This window comes from Nothobranchius furzeri, chromosome 2, assembly GCF_043380555.1.
Source record: "Nothobranchius furzeri strain GRZ-AD chromosome 2, NfurGRZ-RIMD1, whole genome shotgun sequence".
Taxonomy (NCBI): domain Eukaryota; kingdom Metazoa; phylum Chordata; class Actinopteri; order Cyprinodontiformes; family Nothobranchiidae; genus Nothobranchius; species Nothobranchius furzeri.
In genome coordinates, this window is record NC_091742.1 from 39,961,484 (window position 1) to 39,981,493 (window position 20,010).

Sequence of the window (20,010 nt, forward strand, 5' to 3'; positions counted from 1 at the left end):
GCGTCTTGCCACATGTCAGCACTAGGTCTGACTGAGCGCCTCCAGGAGAGAGGCCCAAGCAAGACGCGCCCCGAGGAGCGTCTTGCCACATGTCAACACTGGGTCTGACTGTGCGCCTCCAGTAGAGAGGCCCAAGCAAGAAACGCCCGAGGAGCGTCTTGACACATGTCAACACTGGGTCTGACTGATTGCCTCCCCAGGAGAGAGGCCCAAGCAAGACGCGCCCCGAGGAGCGTCTTGCCACATGTCAACACTGGGTCTGACTGAGTGCCTCCAGGTGAGAGGCCCAAGCAAGACGCGCCCGGAGGAGCGTCTTGCCACATGTCAACACTGGGTCTGACTGAGGGCCTCCAGGAGAGAGGCCCAAGCAAGACGCGCCCCGAGGAGCGTCTTGCCACATGACAACAATGGGTCTGACTGAGAGCCTCCAGGAGAGAAGCCCAAGCAAGATGCGCCCCCAGGAGCGTCTTGCCACATGTCAACAATGGGTCTGACTGAGGGCCTCCAGGAGAGAAGTCCAAGCAAGACGCGCCCCAAGGAGCGTCTTGCCACATGTCAGCACTCGGTCTGACTGAGCGCCTCCAGGGGAGAGGCCCAAGCAAGACGCACCCCGAGGAGCGTCTTGTCACATGTCAACACTGGGTCTGACTGAGCGCCTCCGGGAGAGAGGCCCAAGCAAGAAACGCCCGAGGAGCGTCTTGACACATGTCAACACTGGGTCTGACTGAGTGCCTCCATGAGAGAAGCCCCATCAAGACGCGCCCCGGGGAGCGTCTTTCCACATGTCAGCACTCAGTCTGACTGAGCGCCTCCAGGAGAGAGGCCCAAGCAAGACGCTCCCCAAGGAGCGTCTTGCCACATGTCAACACTGGGTCTGACTGAGCGCCTCCAGGAGAGAGGCCCAAGCAAGACGCGCCCGGAGGAGCGTTTTGCCACATGTCAACACTGGGTCTGACAGAGGGCCTCAGGGAGAGAGGCCCAAGCAAGATGCGCCCCGAGGAGCATCTTGCCACATGTCAACAATGGGTCTGACTGAGGGCCTCCAGGAGAGAAGCCCAAGCAAGAAGCGCCCCGAGGAGCGTCTTGCCACATGTCAGCACTCGGTCTTACTGAGCGCCTCCAGGAGAGAGGCCCAAATAAGACGCGCCCCGAGTAGCGTCTTGCCACATGTCAACAATGGGTCTGACTGAGGGCCTCCAGCAGAGAAGCCCAAGCAAGACGCGCCCCGAGGAGCGTCTTTTCAGATGTCAGAACTCGGTCTGACTGAGCGCCTCCAGGAGAGAGGCCCAAGCAAGACGTGCCCCGAGGAGCGTCTTGCCACATGTCAACAATGGGTCTGACTGAGCGCCTCCAGGAGAGAGGCCCAAGCAAGACGTGCCCCGAGGAGCGTCTTGCCACATGTCAACAATGGGTCTGAATGAGCGCCTCCAGGAGAGAGGCCCAAGCAAGACGCGCTCTGAGGAGCATCTTGCCACATGTCAACACTGGGTCTGACTGAGCGCCTCCAGGAGAGAGGCCCAAGCAAGACGCGCCCCGAGGAGCGTCTTGTCACATGTCACTACTCGGTCTGACTGAGTGCCTCCAGGAGAGAGGCCCAAGCAAGACGTGCCCCGAGGAGCGTCTTGCCACATGTCAACAATGGGTCTGACTGAGGGCCTCCCGGAGAGAAGCCCAAGCAAGAAGTGCCCTGGGGAGCGTCTTGCCACATGTCAACACTGGGTCTGACTGAGCGCCTCCAGGAGAGAGGCCCAAGCAAGACACGCCCCGAGGAGCGTCTTGACACATGTCAACAGTGGGTCTGACTGAGGGCCTCCATGAGAGAAGCCCAAGCAAGACGCGCCCCGAGGAGAGTCTTGCCACATGTCAACACTGGGTCTGACAGAGGGCATTCAGGAGAGAGGCCCAAGCAATACGCGCCCCGAGGAGCGTCTTGCCACATGTCACCACTGGGTCTGACTGAGCGCCTCCAGGAGAGAGGCCCAAGCAAGAAGCGCCCCGAGGAGCGTCTTGCCACGTGTCAACACTGGGTCTGATTGAGGGCCTTCTGGAGAGAGGCCCAAGCAAGACGCGCCCCGAGGAGGGTCTTGCCACACGTCAACAATGGGTCTGACTGAGGGCCTCCAGGAGAGAAGCCCAAGCAAGACGCGCCGCGAGGAGCTTCTTGCCACATGTCAGCACTCGGTCTGACTGAGCGCCTCCAGGAGAGAGGGCCAAGCAAGACGCGCCCCGAGGAGCGTCTTGCCACATGTCAACACTGGGTCTGACTGAGCGCCTCCAGGAGAGAGGCCCAAGCAAGAGGTGCCCCGAGGAGCATCTTGCCACATGTCAATGAAGGGTCTGACTGAGGGCCTCCAGGAGAGAAGCCCAAGCAAAACGCGCCCCGAGGAGTGTCTTGCCACATGTCAGCACTAGGTCTGACTGAGCGCCTCCAGGAGAGAGGCCCAAGCAAGACGCGCCCCGAGGAGCGTCTTGCCACATGTCAACACTGGGTCTGACTGAGCGCCTCCAGGAGAGAGGCCCAAGCAAGAAACGCCCGAGGAGCGTCTTGACACATGTCAACACTGGGTCTGACTGATCGCCTCCCCAGGAGAGAGGCCCAAGCAAGACGCGCCCCGAGGAGCGTCTTGCCACATGTCAACACTGGGTCTGACTGAGCGCCTCCAGGTGAGAGGCCCAAGCAAGACGCGCCCCGAGGAGCGTCTTGCCACATGTCAACACTGGGTCTGACTGAGCGCCTCCAGGTGAGAGGCCCAAGCAAGACGCGCCCCGAGGAGCGTCTTGCCACATGACAACAATGGGTCTGACTGAGAGCCTCCAGGAGAGAAGCCCAAGCAAGATGCGCCCCGAGGAGCGTCTTGCCACATGTCAGCACTCGGTCTGACTGAGCGCCTCCAGGAGAGAGGCCCAAGCAAGACGCACCCCGAGGAGCGTCTTGCCACATGTCAGCACTCGGTCTGACTGATCGCCTCCCCAGAAGAGAGGCCCAAGCAAGACGCGCCCCGAGGAGCGTCTTGCCACATGTCAACACTGGGTCTGACTGAGCGCCTCCAGGTGAGAGGCCCAAGCAAGACGCGCCCCGAGGAGCGTCTTGCCACATGACAACAATGGGTCTGACTGAGAGCCTCCAGGAGAGAAGCCCAAGCAAGATGCGCCCCGAGGAGCGTCTTGCCACATGTCAGCACTCGGTCTGACTGAGCGCCTCCAGGAGAGAGGCCCAAGCAAGACGCGCCCCGAGGAGCGTCTTGCCACATGTCAGCACTCGGTCTGACTGAGCGCCACCAGGAGAGAGGCCCGAGCAAGAAGCGCCCCGAGGAGCATCTTGCCACATGACAACAATGGGTCTGACTGACAGCCTCCAGGAGAAAAGCCCAAGCAAGATGCGCCCCGAGGAGCGTCTTGCCACATGTCAGCACTCGGTCTGACTGAGCGCCTCCAGGAGAGAGGCCCAAGCAAGACGCGCCCCGAGGAGCGTCTTGCCACATGTCACCTCTGGGTCTGACTGAGCACCTCCAGGAGAGAGGCCCAAGCAAGACGCGCCCAGAGGAGCGTCTTGTCACATGTCAACACTGGGTCTGACTGAGCGCCTCCGGGAGAGAGGCCCAAGCAAGAAACGCCCGGGGAGCGTCTTGCCACATGTCAGCACTCGGTCTGACTGAGCGCATCCAGGAGAGAGGCCCAAGCAAGACGCGCCCCAAGGAGCGTCTTGCCACATGTCAACACTGGGTCTGACTGAGCGCCTCCAGGAGAGAGGCCCAAGCAAGACGCGCCCGGAGGAGCGTTTTGCCACATGTCAACACTGGGTCTTACAGAGGGCCTCCAGGAGAGAAGCCCAAGCAAGAAGCGCCCCGAGGAGCGTCTTGCCACATGTCAGCACTCGGTCTTACTGAGCGCCTCCAGGAGTGAGGCCCAAATAAGACGCGCCCCGAGGAGCGTCTTGCCACATGTCAACAATGGGTCTGACTGAGGGCCTCCAGGAGAGAAGCCCAAGCAAGACGTGCCCCGAGGAGCGTCTTGCCACATGTCAACACTGGGTCTGACTGAGCGCCTCCAGGAGAGAGGCCCAAGCAAGATGCGCCCCGAGGAGCATCTTGCCACATGTCAACACTGGGTCTGACTGAGCGCCTCCAGGAGAGAGGCCCAAGCAAGACGCGCCCCGAGGAGCGTCTTGTCACATGTCACTACTCGGTCTGACTGAGTGCCTCCAGGAGAGAGGCCCAAGCAAGACGTGCCCCGAGGAGCGTCTTGCCACATGTCAACAATGGGTCTGACTGAGGGCCTCCATGAGAGAAGCCCAAGCAAGACGCGCCCCGAGGAGAGTCTTGCCACATGTCAACACTGGGTCTGACAGAGGGCATCCAGGAGAGAGGCCCAAGCAATACGCGCCCCGAGGAGCGTCTTGCCACATGTCACCACTGGGTCTGACTGAGCGCCTCCAGGAGAGAGGCCCAAGCAAGAAGCGCCCCGAGGAGCGTCTTGCCACGTGTCAACACTGGGTCTGATTGAGGGCCTTCTGGAGAGAGGCCCAAGCAAGACGCGCCCCGAGGAGCGTCTTGCCACATGTCAACAATGGGTCTGACTGAGGGCCTCCAGGAGAGAAGCCCAAGCAAGACGCGCCGCGAGGAGCTTCTTGCCACATGTCAGCACTCGGTCTGACTGAGCGCCTCCAGGAGAGGCCAAAGCAAGACGCGCCCCGAGGAGCGTCTTGACACATGTCAACACTGGATCTGACAGAGGGCCTCCATGAGAGAGGCCCAAGCAAGACGCGCCCCGAGGAGTGTCTTGCCACATGTCAACACTGGGTCTGACTGAGCGCCTCCAGGAGAGAGGCCCAAGCAAGACGCGCCCCGAGGAGCGTCTTGCCACGTGTCAACACTGGGTCTGACTTAGCGCCTCCAGGAGAGAGGCCCAAGCAAGATGCGCCCCGAGGAGCGTCTTGCCAATTGTCACCACTGGGTCTGACTGAGCTCCTCCAGGAGACAGGCCCAAGCAAGACACGCCCCGAGGAGCGTCTTGCCACGTGTCACCACTGGGTCTGATTGAGCACCTCCAGGAGAGAGGCCCCAGCAAGACGCGCCCCGAGGAGCGTCTTGCCTTATGTCAGCACTCGGTCTGACTGAGCGCCTCCAGGAGAGAGGCCCAAGCAAGACGCACCCCGAGGAGCGTCTTGACACATGTCTCCTCTGGGTCTGACTGAGCGCCTCCAGGAGAGAGGCCCAAGCAAGACGTGCCCCGAGGAGCGTCTTGCCACATGTAAACACTGGGTCTGACTGAGTGCCTCCATGAGAGAAGCCCCAGCAAGACGCGCCCCGAGGAGCGTCTTGCCACATGTCAACACTGGGTCTGACTGAGCACCTCCAGGAGAGAGGCCCAAGCAAGACGCGCCCCGATGAGCGTCTTGCCACATGTCAACACTGGGTCTGACTGAGCGCCTCCAGGAGAGAGGCCCGAGGAGCTTCTTGCCACATGAAACCTCTGGGTCAGACTGAGCGCCTCCAGGAGAGAGGCCCAAGCAAGAAACGCCCGAGGAGCGTCTTGACACATGTCAACACTGGGTCTGACTGAGCGCTTCCAGGAGAGAGGTCCAAGCAACACGCGCCCCGAGGAGCGTCTTGCCACATGTCAACACTGGGTCTGACTGAGTGCCTCCATGAGAGAAACCCCAGCAAGACGCGCCCCGAGGAGCATCTTGTCACATGTCACTACTCGGTCTGACTGAGCGCCTCCAGGAGAGAGGCCCAAGCAAGACGTGCCCCGAGGAGCGTCTTGCCACATGTCAACAATGGGTGTGACTGAGGGCCTCCAGGAGAGAAGCCCAAGCAAGAAGCGCCCCGAGGAGCGTCTTGCCACATGTCAACACTGGGTCTGACTGAGCGCCTCCAGGAGAGAGGCCCAAGCAAGACACGCCCCGAGGAGCGTCTTGACACATGTCAACACTGGGTCTGACTGAGGGCCTCCATGTGAGAGCCCAAGCAAGACGCGCCGCGAGGAGAGTCTTGCCACATGTCAACACTGGGTCTGACAGAGGGCATCCAGGAGAGAGGCCCAAGCAATACGCGCCCCGAGGAGCGTCTTGCCACATGTCAACAATGGGTCTGACTGAGGGCCTCCAGAAGAGAAGCCCAAGGAAGACGCGCCCCGAGGAGCTTCTTGCCACATGTCAGCACTCGGTCTGACTGAGCGCTTCCAGGAGAGAGGCCAAAGGAAGATTCGCCCCGAGGAGCGTCTTGACACATGTCAACACTGGGTCTGACAGAGGGCCTCCATGAGAGAGGCCCAAGCAAGACGCGCCCCGAGGAGTGTCTTGCCACATGTCAACACTGGGTCTGACTGAGCGCCTCCAGGAGAGAGGCCCAAGCAAGACGCGCCCCGAGGAGCGTTTTGCCACATGTCAACACTGGGTCTGACTTAGCGCCTCCAGGAGAGAGGCCCAAGCAAGATGCGCCCCGAGGAGCGTCTTGCCACGTGTCATTACTGGGTCTGACTGAGCTCCTCCAGGAGACAGGCCCAAGCAAGACGCGCCCCGAGGAGCGTCTTGCCACGTGTCACCACTGGGTCTGATTGAGCACCTCCAGGAGAGAGGCCCCAGCAAGACGCGCCCCGAGGAGCGTCTTGCCACATGTCACAACTCAGTTTAACTGAGCGCCTCCAGGAGAGAGGTCCAAGCAAGACGCGCCCCGAGGAGCGTCTTGCCACATGTCAACAATGGGTCTGACTGAGGGCCTCCAGGAGAGAAGCCCAAGCAAGACGCGCCCCGAGGAGCGTCTTGCCACATGTCAACACTGGGTCTGACTGAGGGCCTTCAGGAGAGAGGCCCAAATAAGACGCGCCCCGAGGTGCGTCTTGCCACATGTCAACAATGGGTCGAACTGAGGGCCTCCAGGAGAGAAGCCCAAGCAAGACGCGCCCCGAGGAGCGTCTTGCCACATGTCAGCACTCGGTCTGACTGAGCGCCTCCAGGAGAGAGGCCCAAGCAAGACGCGCCCCGAGGAGCGTCTTGCCACATGTCAACACTGGGTCTAACTGAGCGCCTCCAGGAGAGAGGCCCAAGCAAGACGCGCCCCGAGGAGCGTCTTGCCACATGTGAACACTGGGTCTGACTGAGCGCCTCCAGGAGAGAGGCCCAAGCATTACGCGCCCGGAGGAACGTCTTGCCACATGTCAGCACTCGGTCTGACTGAGCGCCTCCAGGAGAGAGGCCCAATCAAGACGCGCCCCGAGGAGCGTCTTGACACATGTCTCCTCTGGGTCTGACTGAGCGCCTCCAGGAGAGAGGCCCAAGCAAGACGTGCCCCAAGGAGCATCTTGCCACATGTCAACACTGGGTCTGACTGAGTGCCTCCATGAGAGAAGCCCCAGCAAGACGCGCCCCGAGGAGTGTCTTGCCACATGTCAACACTGGTTCTGACTGAGCACCTCCAGGAGAGAGGCCCAAGCAAGACGCGCCCCGAGGAGCGTCTTGCCACATGTCAACACTGGGTCTGACTGAGCGCCTCCAGGAGAGAGGCCAGAGGAGCGTCTTGCCACATGTTACCTCTGGGTCTGACTGAGCGCCTCCAGGAGAAAGGCCCAAGCAAGAAACGCCCGAGGAGCGTCTTGACACATGTCAACACTGTGTCTGACTGAGCGCCTCCAGGAGAGAGGCCCCAGCAAGAAGCGCCCCGAGGAGCGTCTTGCCACATGTCAACAAAGGGTCTGACTGAGGGCCTCCAGGAGAGAAGCCCAAGCAAGACGCGCCCCGAGGAGCGTCTTGCCACATGTTACTACTCGGTCTTACTGAGTGCCTCCATGAGAGAAGCCCCAGCAAGACGCGCCCCGAGGAGCGTCTTGCCACATGTCACTACTCGGTCTGACTGAGCGCCTCCAGGAGAGAGGCCCAAGCAAGACGTGCCCCGAGGAGCGTCTTGCCACATGTCAACAATGGGTCTGACTGAGGGCCTCCAGGAGAGAAGCCCAAGCAAGAAGCGCCCCGAGGAGCGTCTTGCCACATGTCAACACTGGGTCTGACTGAGCGCCTCCGGGAGAGAGGCCCAAGCAAGACACGCCCCGAGGAGCGTCTTGACACATGTCAACACTGGGTCTGACTGAGGGCCTCCATGAGAGAAGCCCAAGCAAGACGGGCCCCGAGGAGAGTCTTGCCATATGTTAACACTGGGCCTGACAGAGGGCATCCAGGAGAGAGGCCCAAGCAATACGCGCCCCGAGGAGCGTCTTGCCACATGTCAACAATGGGTCTGACTGAGGGCCTCGAGGAGAGAAGCCCAAGCAAGACGCGCCCCGAAGAGCTTCTTTCCACATGTCAACAATGGGTCTAACTGAGGGCCTCCAGGAGAGAAGCCCAAGCAAGACGCACCCCGAGGAGCTTCTTGCTACATGTCAGGACTCGGTCTGACTGAGCGCCTCCAGGAGAGAGGTCAACGCAAGACGCGCCCCGAGGAGCGTCTTGCCACGTGTCACCACTGGGTCTGACTGAGCGCCTCCAGGAGAGAGGCCCAAGCAAGACGCGCCCCGACGAGCGTCTTGCCACGTGTCACCACTGGGTCTGACTGAGCTCCTCCAGGAGAGAGGCCCAAGCAAGACGCGCCCCGAGGAGCGTCTTGCCACGTGTCACCACTGGGTCTGATTGAGCACCTCCAGGAGAGAGGCCCCAGCAAGACGCGCCCCGAGGACCGTCTTGCCACATGTCACTACTCGGTCTAACTGAGCGCCTCCAGGAGAGAGGTCCAAGCAAGACGCGCCCCGAGGAGCGTCTTGCCACATGTCACTACTCGGTCTGACTGAGCGCCTCCAGGAGAGAGGCCCAAGCAAGACGTGCCCCGAGGAGCGTCTTGCCACATGTCAACAATGGGTCTGACTGAGGGCCTCCAGGAGAGAAGCCCAAGCAAGACACGCCCCGAGGAGCGTCTGGACACATGTCAACACTGGGTCGGACTGAGGGCCTCCATGAGAGAAGCCCAAGCAAGATGCGCCCCGAGGAGAGTCTTGCCACATGTCAACACTCGGTCTGACAGAGGGCATTCAGGAGAGAGGCCCAAGCAATACGCGCCCCGAGGAGCGTCTTGCCACATGTCACCACTGGGTCTGAATGAGCGCCTCCAGGAGAGAGGCCCAACCAAGACGCGCCCCGAGGAGTGTCTTGCCACATGCCAACATAAAGTCTGACTGAGCGCCTGCAGGAGAGAGGCCCAAGCAAGACGCGCCCCGAGGAGCGTCTTGCCACGTGTCAACACTGGGTCTGACTGAGCGCCTCCAGGAGAGAGGCCCAAGCAAGACGCGCCCCGAGGAGAGTCTTTCCACGTGTCACCACTGGGTCTGACTGAGCGCCTCCAGGAGAGAGGCCCAAGCAAGACACGCCCCGAGGAGCGTCTGGACACATGTCAACACTGGGTCGGACTGAGGGCCTCCATGAGAGAAGCCCAAGCAAGACGCGCCCCGAGGAGAGTCTTGCCACATGTCAACACTCGGTCTGACAGAGGGCATTCAGGAGAGAGGCCCAAGCAATACGCGCCCCGAGGAGCGTCTTGCCACATGTCACCACTGGGTCTGAACGAGCGCCTCCAGGAGAGAGGCCCAACCAAGACGGGCCCCGAGGAGTGTCTTGCCACATGCCAACACTGGGTCTGACTGAGCGCCTCCAGGAGAGAGGCCCAAGCAAGACGCGCCCCGAGGAGCGTCTTGCCACGTGTCAACACTGGGTCTGACTGAGCGCCTCCAGGAGAGAGGCCCAAGCAAGACGCGCCCCGAGGAGAGTCTTTCCACGTGTCACCACTGGGTCTGACTGAGCGCCTCCAGGAGAGAGGCCCAAGCAAGACGCGCCCCGAGGAGCGTCTTGCCACATGTCAACACTGGGTCTGACTGAGCGCCTCCAGGAGAGAGGCCCAAGCAAGACGCGCCCCAAGGAGCGTCTTGCCACATGTCAACAATGTGTCTGACTGAGGGCCTCCAGGAGAGAGGCCCAAGCAAGATGCGCCCGGAGGAGCGTCTTTGCACATGTCAACACTGGGTCTGACAGAGGGCCTCCAGGAGAGAGGCCCAAGCAAGACGTGCCCCGAGGAGCGTCTTGCCACATGTCACCTCTGGTTCTGACTGAGCGCCTCCAGGAGAGAGGCCCAAGCAAGACGCGCCCCGAGGAGCGTCTTGTCACATGTCAACACTGGGTCTGTCTGAGCGCCTCCAGGAGAGAAGCCCAAGCAAGACGCGCCCCGGGGAGAGTCTTGCCACATGTCAACAATGGGTCTGACTGAGGGCCTCCAGGAGAGAAGCCCAAGCAAGACTGCGCCCCGAGGAGCGTCTTGACACATGTCAACACTGGGTCTGACAGAGGGCCTCCAGGAGAGAGGCCCAAGCAAGACGCGCCCCGAGGAGTGTCTTGCCACATGTCAATACTGGGTCTGACTGAGGGCCTCCAGGAGAGAGGCCCAAGCAAGATGCGCCCGGAGGAGCGTCTTTCCACATGTCAACACTGGGTCTGACAGAGGGCCTCCAGGAGAGAGGCCCAAGCAAGACGTGCCCCGAGGAGCGTCTTGCCACATGTTACCTCTGGTTCTGACAGAGGGCCTCCAGGAGAGAGGCCCAAGCAAGACGTGCCCCGAGGAGCGTCAGGCCACATGTCACTACTCAGTCTGACTGAGCGCCTCCAGGAGAGAGGCCCAAGCAAGATGCGCCCCGAGGAGCGTCTTGCCACATGTCAGCACTCGGTCTGACTGAGCGCCTCCTGGAGAGAGGCCCAAGCAAGATGCGCCAGGAGGAGCGTCTTGCCACATGTCAACACTGGGTCTGACAGAGGGCATCCAGGAGAGAGGCCCAAGCAAGACGCGCCCTGAGGAGCGTCTTGCCACATGTCACCTCTGGTTCTGACTGAGCGCCTCCAGGAGAGAGGCCCAAGCAAGACGCGCCCCGAGGAGCTTCTTGCCACATGTCAGCACTCGGTCTGACTGAGGGCCTCCAGGAGAGAAGCCCAAGCAACACGCGGCCCGAGGAGGGTCTTGCCACATGTCAACAATGGGTCTGACTGAGGTGGTCTGACTGATCGCCTCCAGGAGAGAGGCCCAAGCAAGACGCGCCCCGAGGAGCGTCTTGCCACATGTCAACAATGGGTCTGACTGAGGGCCTCCAGGAGAGAGGCCCAAGCAAGATGCGCCCGGAGGAGCGTCTTTCCACATGTCAACACTGGGTCTGACAGAGGGCCTCCAGGAGAGAGGCCCAAGCAAGACGTGCCCCGAGGAGCGTCTTTCCACATGTCAACACTGGGTCTGACAGAGGGCCTCCAGGAGAGAGGCCCAAGCAATTCGTGCCCCGAGGAGCGTCAGGCCACATGTCACTACTCAGTCTGACTGAGCGCCTCCAGGAGAGAGGCCCAAGCAAGACGCGCCCCGAGGAGCGTCTTGCCACATGTCAGCACTCGGTCTGACTGAGCGCCTCCAGGAGAGAGGCCCAAGCAAGATGCGCCAGGAGGAGCGTCTTGCCACATGTCAACACTGGGTCTGACAGAGGGTGTTGAATAAAGATTTTCGATTCCTCCAGACCTGTCTTATTATATAATAGCAGTTCTGGATTACATCTCAAATCTGTATGTTAGTGAAACCAGGCTTCAGGGTTCAGCTAGAGGTCTGTGTGTGGTGATTTGACTCCTGATCTCATGCTGCCATAAATGATGTGTGTGTTTCAACTAATCTGCTATCCATGACAAATTTATGTTGTAGTTTAACCTTGTATCGACTTTTTATGGTGTAGCCTAGGATGTGATAAGAACTTCAGGGACACGTATAGAGATGTTTATGTTTGACTTCCTTTGATCTGAGCTGAAGAAGGAAGAAGGAGGAGGGAAGACCCCCGCCCATCTGACTGATACCGGAGGGGGCTGGAAGAGGACCCAAGGCCGGAGAATGTTTCCGAGGCAGGGGTTGCCATGGAGACGGAAGGGGGGCTAGGAGGAGAGAGTTGAGGAGAATAAAAGGGTGAGGGCTCCGTGGAGAGGGGGTCGGTCTGGGGCTTTTTGGGTGTTTGGGAAGAGTTCGGAGGACAACTGTAACGGTTGAGTGATCTGACCCGCTGCGCCGGGAAATCTGGAATATTTTTACTTCATCATATAAAATAAAATATTTGCTCCTTCATATAAGGGGCTTTAAACGGAATTTCCAGCCTGGGGTCTCCAATCGTGTCGTGTAACAGCTGAAAGGTGAGGCGCTGGTTACTTTTTGATCCCGCTCCAAGAGGTTTACATTTAAACTTAAAGTCTTTAACCTGGGCATAGCATAAGCTGCAGGTGACTGAGTTGTGGTGAAGTTATAACAAGAGTCTTCCTTTGTGCTGCTAAAGTATGTTTGCCAGAGTCTAAATCTAGGTAAAGATGATCGCTGATTAGCTCACAGAGGTGTAAGCTCAGACTGGATTCACGCTCACGCACAAATAGAATTACAAGTCAACCCTGAGACGTAGTGTTTATTAAAGAGTCAGCTAGTTTGGGAGGATGACTTGTAACATGGCGCCCAACGTGGGGCTGTGATTTCGCAGTTGAGTAGAAAACAACCTATTGTGAGCTTAGAAAGTCCGGAACTGGGAAAATTGTCCGCAAGGGCGGACAATTTGTCCCTAAGGAGCCGGCTATATTGGCCGAAGGGGCCGTTTAGGGAGCCTATGAGTTTAGATTCTGAAGTCCAGTAGCTGGAAGTGTGTTGGAACGCACTGGTCCGGTTGGATCGGTTCCGTAGAAGTGCGTTTCTCTCCACCAGGTGCACACGGCGCAAAGGGGTTTTGTGAGAACCTCTTAGCAGAATTCTCACACGCAGGAAAGTGAGTGGCCTCGTAAAAGATTCTCACAAAATAGAATGAAGTCGCAGGTTGCAATTCCTGACCTCGTGGACGTAATCCGGGGCAAAACAGCTGAGTTGCTGCTGGTGTGTGTGCACGCACACCCTGCCTTTAAAGGACAACGATTTTGATGCGAGGTGATCTTTATGAGTAAAGATACTCGTGTAACTGAGGGAAAATTTAGGGATGGCTGCAGTAAGCGAGGGAGGAAGAACGCGGTGAGGATGGCTGATATTGAGAGCTTGTGGGCTCGTGACGTCCCAGCTGGAGTGGGAGCGATGTTTTCTAACAGAGGTTAGTGAGTTACGCTCAGCACGTCTAGCAGATGGGTCAGATATTGATTTTCAACCCGCGTTCAATGATAAAATGCCCGCTTTATGCATGCCTGCGCCGAAATATGCTAGTTGGTTGTGCATTTCAGACTTGGTGGAGCTTGTGCAAAATAATCTGTCTGATTTTACTCATCCAGCAAGCCTTGTGCCAGATCATGATTTTCAGGTGGTGGTGAGAGGAGCTGTTGTAGATGTAGATAAAGAAATGGACAGGATTGTTCAGGGAGCTTTGATTGATGAGCAACAGAAAGCCCTTCTCAGACACGAGATGAAAACTATTAACTTTGCCAAAAAATCAAGGATGATTGTGGATTGTGCAAAGGAGAGCTATATGTAATTCAAGCTACCCCTCCCCCGTGTGTGCCTCAGAATCCAATGGGCAGGGGGGTGGAGGATTGGAACGAGTTACTTGTTGATCTGACATATAAAGTTTCTGGGATATCAATACACTCCTGAAGGGAGAAAGGTAGATGTGAAAGTTTTTGAAAACATCACGCTGCCAAAAAACCCTGCTGCAGCTTGAAGGAGTGCTGGAAAGCTGGGGTTTTATGGTGAAAATATACCAAAGCTGTCAGAAAGAATGCAGTCTCTCCAGGCCTTAAAGCGAGGGGTTAGAAGCAAGGGGGGTGAGACTGATGAGTAATGACGGTGTGCTCACAGAGGAGAGTGAGTGAGGTCATTGAACTTTGTAAAAACAGTCACTGTGCTTTTGAGCACAGAGACACAGAAAAACACAGAATGATGTTATGGCATTCTGGGCATGGATTAAATATGTAAATAACAAGAGGACCTCTCAGAGAAATGGGAGAATTGCAGGTTCTGCTCAGAAAGCAGAGCTCACAGCTGTATTAGAAGCTATGGGTACATCATGTGCGCTGAGAAAAGGCAACTTCCAGGTACGACACCAGCCGGCCCACACACTGAGTGACACCTCTGCTGCCAGAGGTAATGCTGCGGTGGACAGACTGGTGCAGGCCAGAATGGTGAGATTGGTTTTGCATGACAGTACAGAGTCTGACCACGACCTGGTGAAGAAGCTGCATTAAACTCTGGGGCGCCCCGGTCTTCAAAGGCTGAAGAAGTGGTGCTTGCAGAATGCAGTTTGCATCCCCCATTTGGACTCTGTGCTGAGAGATGTTAAATCACACTGCGCTCTATGCTTAGAGCTGGGTAAACAACCCACAGAGAAAGTGGTTGGCGACCGTATTGGTCCAGAAGGCTTGACCTCTGTCTCTTGTGACATTGGAGAGCTGAAGAGAACACGAAGGGGCAATAAGTATTTCCTGGTGGTCAAAGGGAACAGGGGGGAGAGTATAGGGGGTATGTTCCCTTTGCCCAATATGACAGCAGGAAAGATTGCAGATTGCCTAGCGAGAATCCTGGTGTGTTATCCACAAATAAAAGCTATCAGGATGGATAATGCACCACATTTAAAAAATAAAGTTGTTCTGGAGCTGCTGGAGAATGAAGGACTAATAATCCAGTGGTCTATCCCTTACAAGCCGCACACAAACTGAGTGGCTGAGAGAGCAGTTCGCACCGTTAAAGAGGTGATAAAAACTTTGAACTTGAAGGAATGGGATTCTCCAGGAGCAGTTCTGGCTATTAATAAGGCTCTATTAGAACAGCCTTTAAGACAAGAAACTGCTAAAGACACACCCTCTGTCTCTCCACAGGGAGAACAAGAGAGAAGCTTCCTGCATAAAAGACCCCAGGATGGAAAAGTTGAAAAGATTGAGGGGAACCATGAAGGGAACACAATCAGATGTGCAACCCCTAACCAGAAAACAGTCTGGCTTGGAGACTGTAAAGAACTGGGTACCACTAAATGAAGGTGGAATTGCATCCCCAATATGGCTGCTGAGTGCATCAAGTTCAGGGGGGATTACATTAGGTAAAGTACAAGGGCAAAGTTGTGATGAGGAGTGCTTCAGCTGGTCAGTTTACAGACCTGGTACATGCGCAAACTGTGGCAATGAAGTTGCTGAGATAAGGTGGGAAGGCCCGAGATTTCTTAAAGACAAAGTTCTGAGAAAAAATCCTTCACCCACAAACGTTGTGGAATTACATGGTGTGATGAAAGTGGCGTGGTGTGGAGATTGTTGGATGAGTAAAGCAGGCAAAACAAGAATTGGTCGTCTGGATCATCATAGTGTTGATGAATCTAGAAAATGTTGTAGAGTGGACAAAGGAAGACTCTCCAGTTGTTCCAGTTCATGTGGGGTGCGAATTTACCCTGTGGTGTTGCTGGTTCCTGAGATGAGTCACCTGTCAGGCTTGACTTGCTCCCAGGCATATTGGGAGAATTGCTTTAAAGAAATAGTGTGTACTAGAAAGGGAGGGAGTTTGAGTGAAACTTTCTCACCTTGGGGAAAGGTGCTGTGGGAAGCTACTGAACCACAGCTGTGTTGGAGAGACAGGCGAGGCAAGTTTCCTATAACCACTGACGAGTGGGAAAGGAGACAGGTTCGTCATGAGACAACAGATAAGGATTGGTACACCTCAGCTACTGTACCAACATGTAATGACTTGTCAATAACCAGAAGTCAGACGCAAGTATTAGTTAAAACAAAAAAAGGCTGGAGGAAGCTGGATGTCTGGAGAGACTCACTCAAGAAGAGTAATGGTGTTTTAATAGCAGTAAACTTGGAGTGGGGTCGGCACGCGGAGACCCCCAGGCTATTTACAAGGGACACCGTGGCTGCGCCAAGGCCACAGGTGAATTAAGAAAAATGTGTATGATGAAGCTCTCTGCCTAATTCTCCTCGTCTCTACAGGCAGCAGAGATTCATGGATTCCTGCGGAGAGTGGGAGGAGGAGGAGCTAGATCGGCTCCTCACACGACCTCCTGATAAGACTTGCTGGGAGAGTTGGAGAGGAGGTATCTTATGTTGTATCGGCTTATTAATCTGTGTGGTAGCGATATCTTTTATCTCAATGCCTGTTTCACGAGTTGTAACACTCAAGACCACGGCTGTGGTCAAAGGGTGGGTTCACAAGCGACCAGGAACCCTAGACCTGCCTAGAGTGTCGTGCTTGACTCCTCATGAGGAGAACTTTAATGCCACTCAGTGGATGGAATATTGTAAGGCTGTTACACAGGGCTGTCCAATCCCTGATCCAGGCGAGGCCTGTAGCCCCACATCTACCGGCTGGCTGATGTGGTTAGAACAGCTCAATAATGTCACCGACAGCCATAACTCTACTTATGGGCTGTTAGGATGGGAGGAAGGAAAGCTTAAAGTGTGGGATTTCACAGTTGATGTACAACCTGTGGAATGTATTACTAAAATCTACCATTTTGGGGTACTAACTGTCTGGGGAGAATATATAACTGGTTTTGATAAGGTTTCTGATTGCATGATATTCAGACTCCTTGCGTTCCCGAATGGAACTGCAGCTGGGAATGATAGCTGGGCAATGGAGGGGGGTTCCCTACCCCCCATGTCGCAGCTGATTGCTCCACAAGACGCAGACACGGCTGTGACCCCTCACTTGAGGAGGCAGACGCGTGCTGCTAAAGAGCAGACGAAAGGCCACAGGCTTCCTAGTCCACAGAGTATTTGGTTGGACAGAACCAAAGCTTTTTCAGCTTACAAAATGATCCCTTTAGGAAAGGGAAAACAACTGTTACCCATGACATTGCATGTAACCCCAAAGGGAGTTAAATTAAACTTCATTCATGCTCCGCATGTGCTGAACAGGAGCTTGATAGATGGAATGACAGAATATTTTATGATCATCCCACGTCTGGCCTGGGACAAAGGAGAGGCGGATAGCGTGTGGAGATGTATTAAGAAATTAACTAGTGACCCAAAATACCCCAGAACATGGTGGAATAATTATATATGGAAGTTAATGTCCTTAGGTGGACATGTACGAGGTCCTTTTCCTGGTATGATTCCGAAAACGAGTCATGATGCATGGCTTGTGAATAGCACATCGAAGAGATGGGCTCTGAATGTGTCATATGTAATGTGGACGGAGGATGTTCATGGCTTAATGGGACATTTAGCCCCGAACGGGTTCGATAAGCCAGGGCGAGTGACAGAGTACGATGTCCTTTTTGGACAATGGTGGGCTACCAATCTGACAGAAGGGGTGTTAGAATGCAGGCCTAAAGAGAGACTCGGCTCTACAATCTTTTGGATGGCTAATTTACTGGCGTTGTTGAACCCAGCTACAGTCCCAACGATTAAAGACGTAAATGTGAAAAAAGGTGTAAATATGACTCCTCCGTTCGTGAGGATGGAGAAACATGGCAGTTTAATAGAACTGACTATTGTCCGATCTCAAGGTCCGCATCTAGATGATTTGTACTCCACCCCAGCTTATTCAAAGTTTCGGTTTATGAATATGACATGGGGGCATTATACTGGAGAGCTGCGAGACTTGGAGTATGATTATGCGTATCGCGAACAAGCTTTACGATTCAGGGAAGCACATTTGGTGCGAAATTCTCTGTTAACCAGGTGGTGTAGGTCTGATGCGTGCTTCAGAACTTTGGCCCAGCCCGCTACGAAAATTGCTGTTAGAAATGGGAAAAATGTGTATAATCCTTATGAACTGGGCGGCTTTGTTGACCCTCACGGTTACCCCCACTGGTGGCACTCAAATTGGAGCAGCTACGTCGTCTGGGACTCAGAGAATTTCCCATCATTAGGAGTAGGATGGGGTTACTTTGCCAACTCGAAAGGCCCCAAGGCTTGTTTTTGTCAGGAGGACATAGATGCTGTTGAATACAGGAGCGACTTGGGTATATGGCCCTTTCAAGCATGGATTCCTATTGGTGGGGGTCGTTGGGAGCAGAACTGTTCTGGTTCCTTTCATTTTCCCAATCGGACAGGCACATGTTGGTTGAGTGAAAGAGCTAGGATGTCTGATTGGGAATTTGTCCAGAAGGGTTTTAAAATTATTGGCCAAGGATTAACCTTAGGTATCAGAGAGGCCGTTAAGGTGGTCGCCCAGGGAGCAATGGGTGTTGCCTCTCTGATAATCTCTGAATTATGGGTTTACGCCAAGGTCCCTGTGATCATAGGAGGGGTCCTGGTGATGTTATCTGTTTGTGTTAAACTCATGCATCTTTTGAAGTGTTTTGCCAGTTGCAACAGGAGATCTGCTAATGAGCCCCGATGGCAGGAGGAAGGGCCTCCTGAGTCAATTAGATTGGGACCACGTGGACGCCGGGCACTCAGGAACAGAGCTGCACGCAGGTAGCATCTCGCTTGAAGAGAAAGTTCTCAAGGTATCATGGCCCGTGCAGAATCTCCACGTGAGGTATTTGGAGAAGCAGATGAGGATGTGCTGATTACCTCGGTAAGACTGTCTCTATTGGGTTAATCTTACCGGCGAGATATGCTAATATTAGACGCACAAGAGGCCTAACTGAGGACTCTTGGAATGTTGATGTGATAACTTCTGCTTAATGCATGATGAGAGAATGATTGGTACATCCTGTTATCTGATCAGGATGGAAAGGCCCACTTATTCATTGTGGTTACTAATTTGCATGCTGTAACTTGTGTAATTCCTGCGGGAAGCAGTGAAGACCTGTGACCTGCATTAGAGGTCTCTAGGATTTTTACATACCTATTAGTGGCATGTTTGATATCATTATATGGATGTGTTGTACTAACAGAATTAATGATGAAGAAGTGTCTGGTTGCATTTTGTGAGAAAGACCTGACCTCAAGTTCACAGAGGATGGTAGGGTGCTGCTGACCCCTAGTGGGGTCATAAAGGTCATGTGTGACTGGTACCAGAACCAAGGTCTGTTTAGTGTCTCTGTGTGTGTTTTTAGGTTGATGAATCAGAGGATCTATTGCCTGGCCCAGACTCTCAGGAGATGCTGGTGCTGCCACCCAGTGGACAGAAGCCGCTGGTGAACAAGCGACGTCAGCCTGGGGTGATACCATGGGTGATACCACCCAAGAGAGTTTCACTTTACGGGCTGGTGGATGGTAAACCTGTAAGGATAAACCCGAATGGACCGTGGAACGCACATGTTTGGGAACGTATTGTGTTGGTCTCTGATGGTACCAGTCATAAAGGGACTCGAGTGGCGAGGAGGGAGAAGATTCTTCAGAGAATTACACGCTCGACTCTAGTTAAGCATTTTGATTGTGTCAGGCGCGATGTGTCACGGGGCCAGACGCGCTTGCCCTGTGCACTCTCTCACTTCAGAGAGGGCGACGTCGACTGGTGCTGGATCAGTACACCCCACAACGACTACGTGCAGGAGGGCGAAGAGCCAAGGCGTGTGGTCAGGATGCAACCATCACCTGCTAAAGTGGACGTTCCGATGCAGGAAATGAGCCCTCCGGAGTTCGATCTGCGTCGGCAGCTTCAGGCCGCTCCGTCTGTCCAGGCCATAGTACCACCAGTGATGAATGCAATAAATCCACATGTTTACTTGTATCCAGGAAATTTGAATATGCAGTATTTCCCGCAGTTTATGCCATTTAACGAAGCTTGGTTTCAAGGGGGGTGTTGAATAAAGATTTTCGATTCCTCCAGACCTGTCTTATTATATAATAGCAGTTCTGGATTACATCTCAAATCTGTATGTTAGTGAAACCAGGCTTCAGGGTTCAGCTAGAGGTCTGTGTGTGGTGATTTGACTCCTGATCTCATGCTGCCATAAATGATGTGTGTGTTTCAACTAATCTGCTATCCATGACAAATTTATGTTGTAGTTTAACCTTGTATCGACTTTTTATGGTGTAGCCTAGGATGTGATAAGAACTTCAGGGACACGTATAGAGATGTTTATGTTTGACTTCCTTTGATCTGAGCTGAAGAAGGAAGAAGGAGGAGGGAAGACCCCCGCCCATCTGACTGATACCGGAGGGGGCTGGAAGAAGACCCAAGG

The 20,010-nt window shown here is 55.1% G+C and overlaps 2 protein-coding genes across 3 annotated transcripts; both read left to right on the forward strand.

Annotated features, from left to right (window-relative positions):
* Nucleotides 1–12,054: 12,054 nt before the first annotated feature.
* On the forward strand, nucleotides 12,055–18,356 carry LOC129155057 (uncharacterized). Its single transcript, XM_070548889.1, has 2 exons — nucleotides 12,055–12,175; nucleotides 15,917–18,356. Exon 2 carries the CDS (start codon nucleotides 15,930–15,932, stop codon nucleotides 18,354–18,356), a length of 2,427 nt encoding a protein of 808 aa, XP_070404990.1. The 5' UTR covers nucleotides 12,055–12,175; nucleotides 15,917–15,929.
* Nucleotides 18,350–19,804, forward strand: LOC129155059 (uncharacterized). Of its 2 annotated transcripts, none has more exons than XM_070548890.1 (2): nucleotides 18,350–18,455; nucleotides 18,940–19,804. In XM_070548890.1, exons 1-2 carry the CDS (start codon nucleotides 18,390–18,392, stop codon nucleotides 19,630–19,632), a joined length of 759 nt encoding a protein of 252 aa, XP_070404991.1. In that variant the 5' UTR covers nucleotides 18,350–18,389; the 3' UTR covers nucleotides 19,633–19,804. The 2 variants fall into 2 exon arrangements, with proteins under 2 accessions (XP_070404991.1, XP_070404992.1); XM_070548891.1 differs by lacking the exon at nucleotides 18,350–18,455 and adding an exon at nucleotides 18,472–18,845.
* The last annotated feature ends 206 nt before the right edge of the window (nucleotides 19,805–20,010 follow it).

Coding starts and splice junctions, on each gene's coding strand:
- LOC129155059 (XM_070548890.1), top strand. CDS start 18,390: ATGGCCCGTGCAGAATCTCCACGTGAGGTATTTGGAGAAGCAGATGAG. Junction 18,456..18,939: donor AGGATGTGCTGATTACCTCG/GTAAGACTGTCT, acceptor GTGTGTTTTTAG/GTTGATGAATCAGAGGATCT.
- LOC129155057 (XM_070548889.1), top strand. CDS start 15,930: ATGGATTCCTGCGGAGAGTGGGAGGAGGAGGAGCTAGATCGGCTCCTC.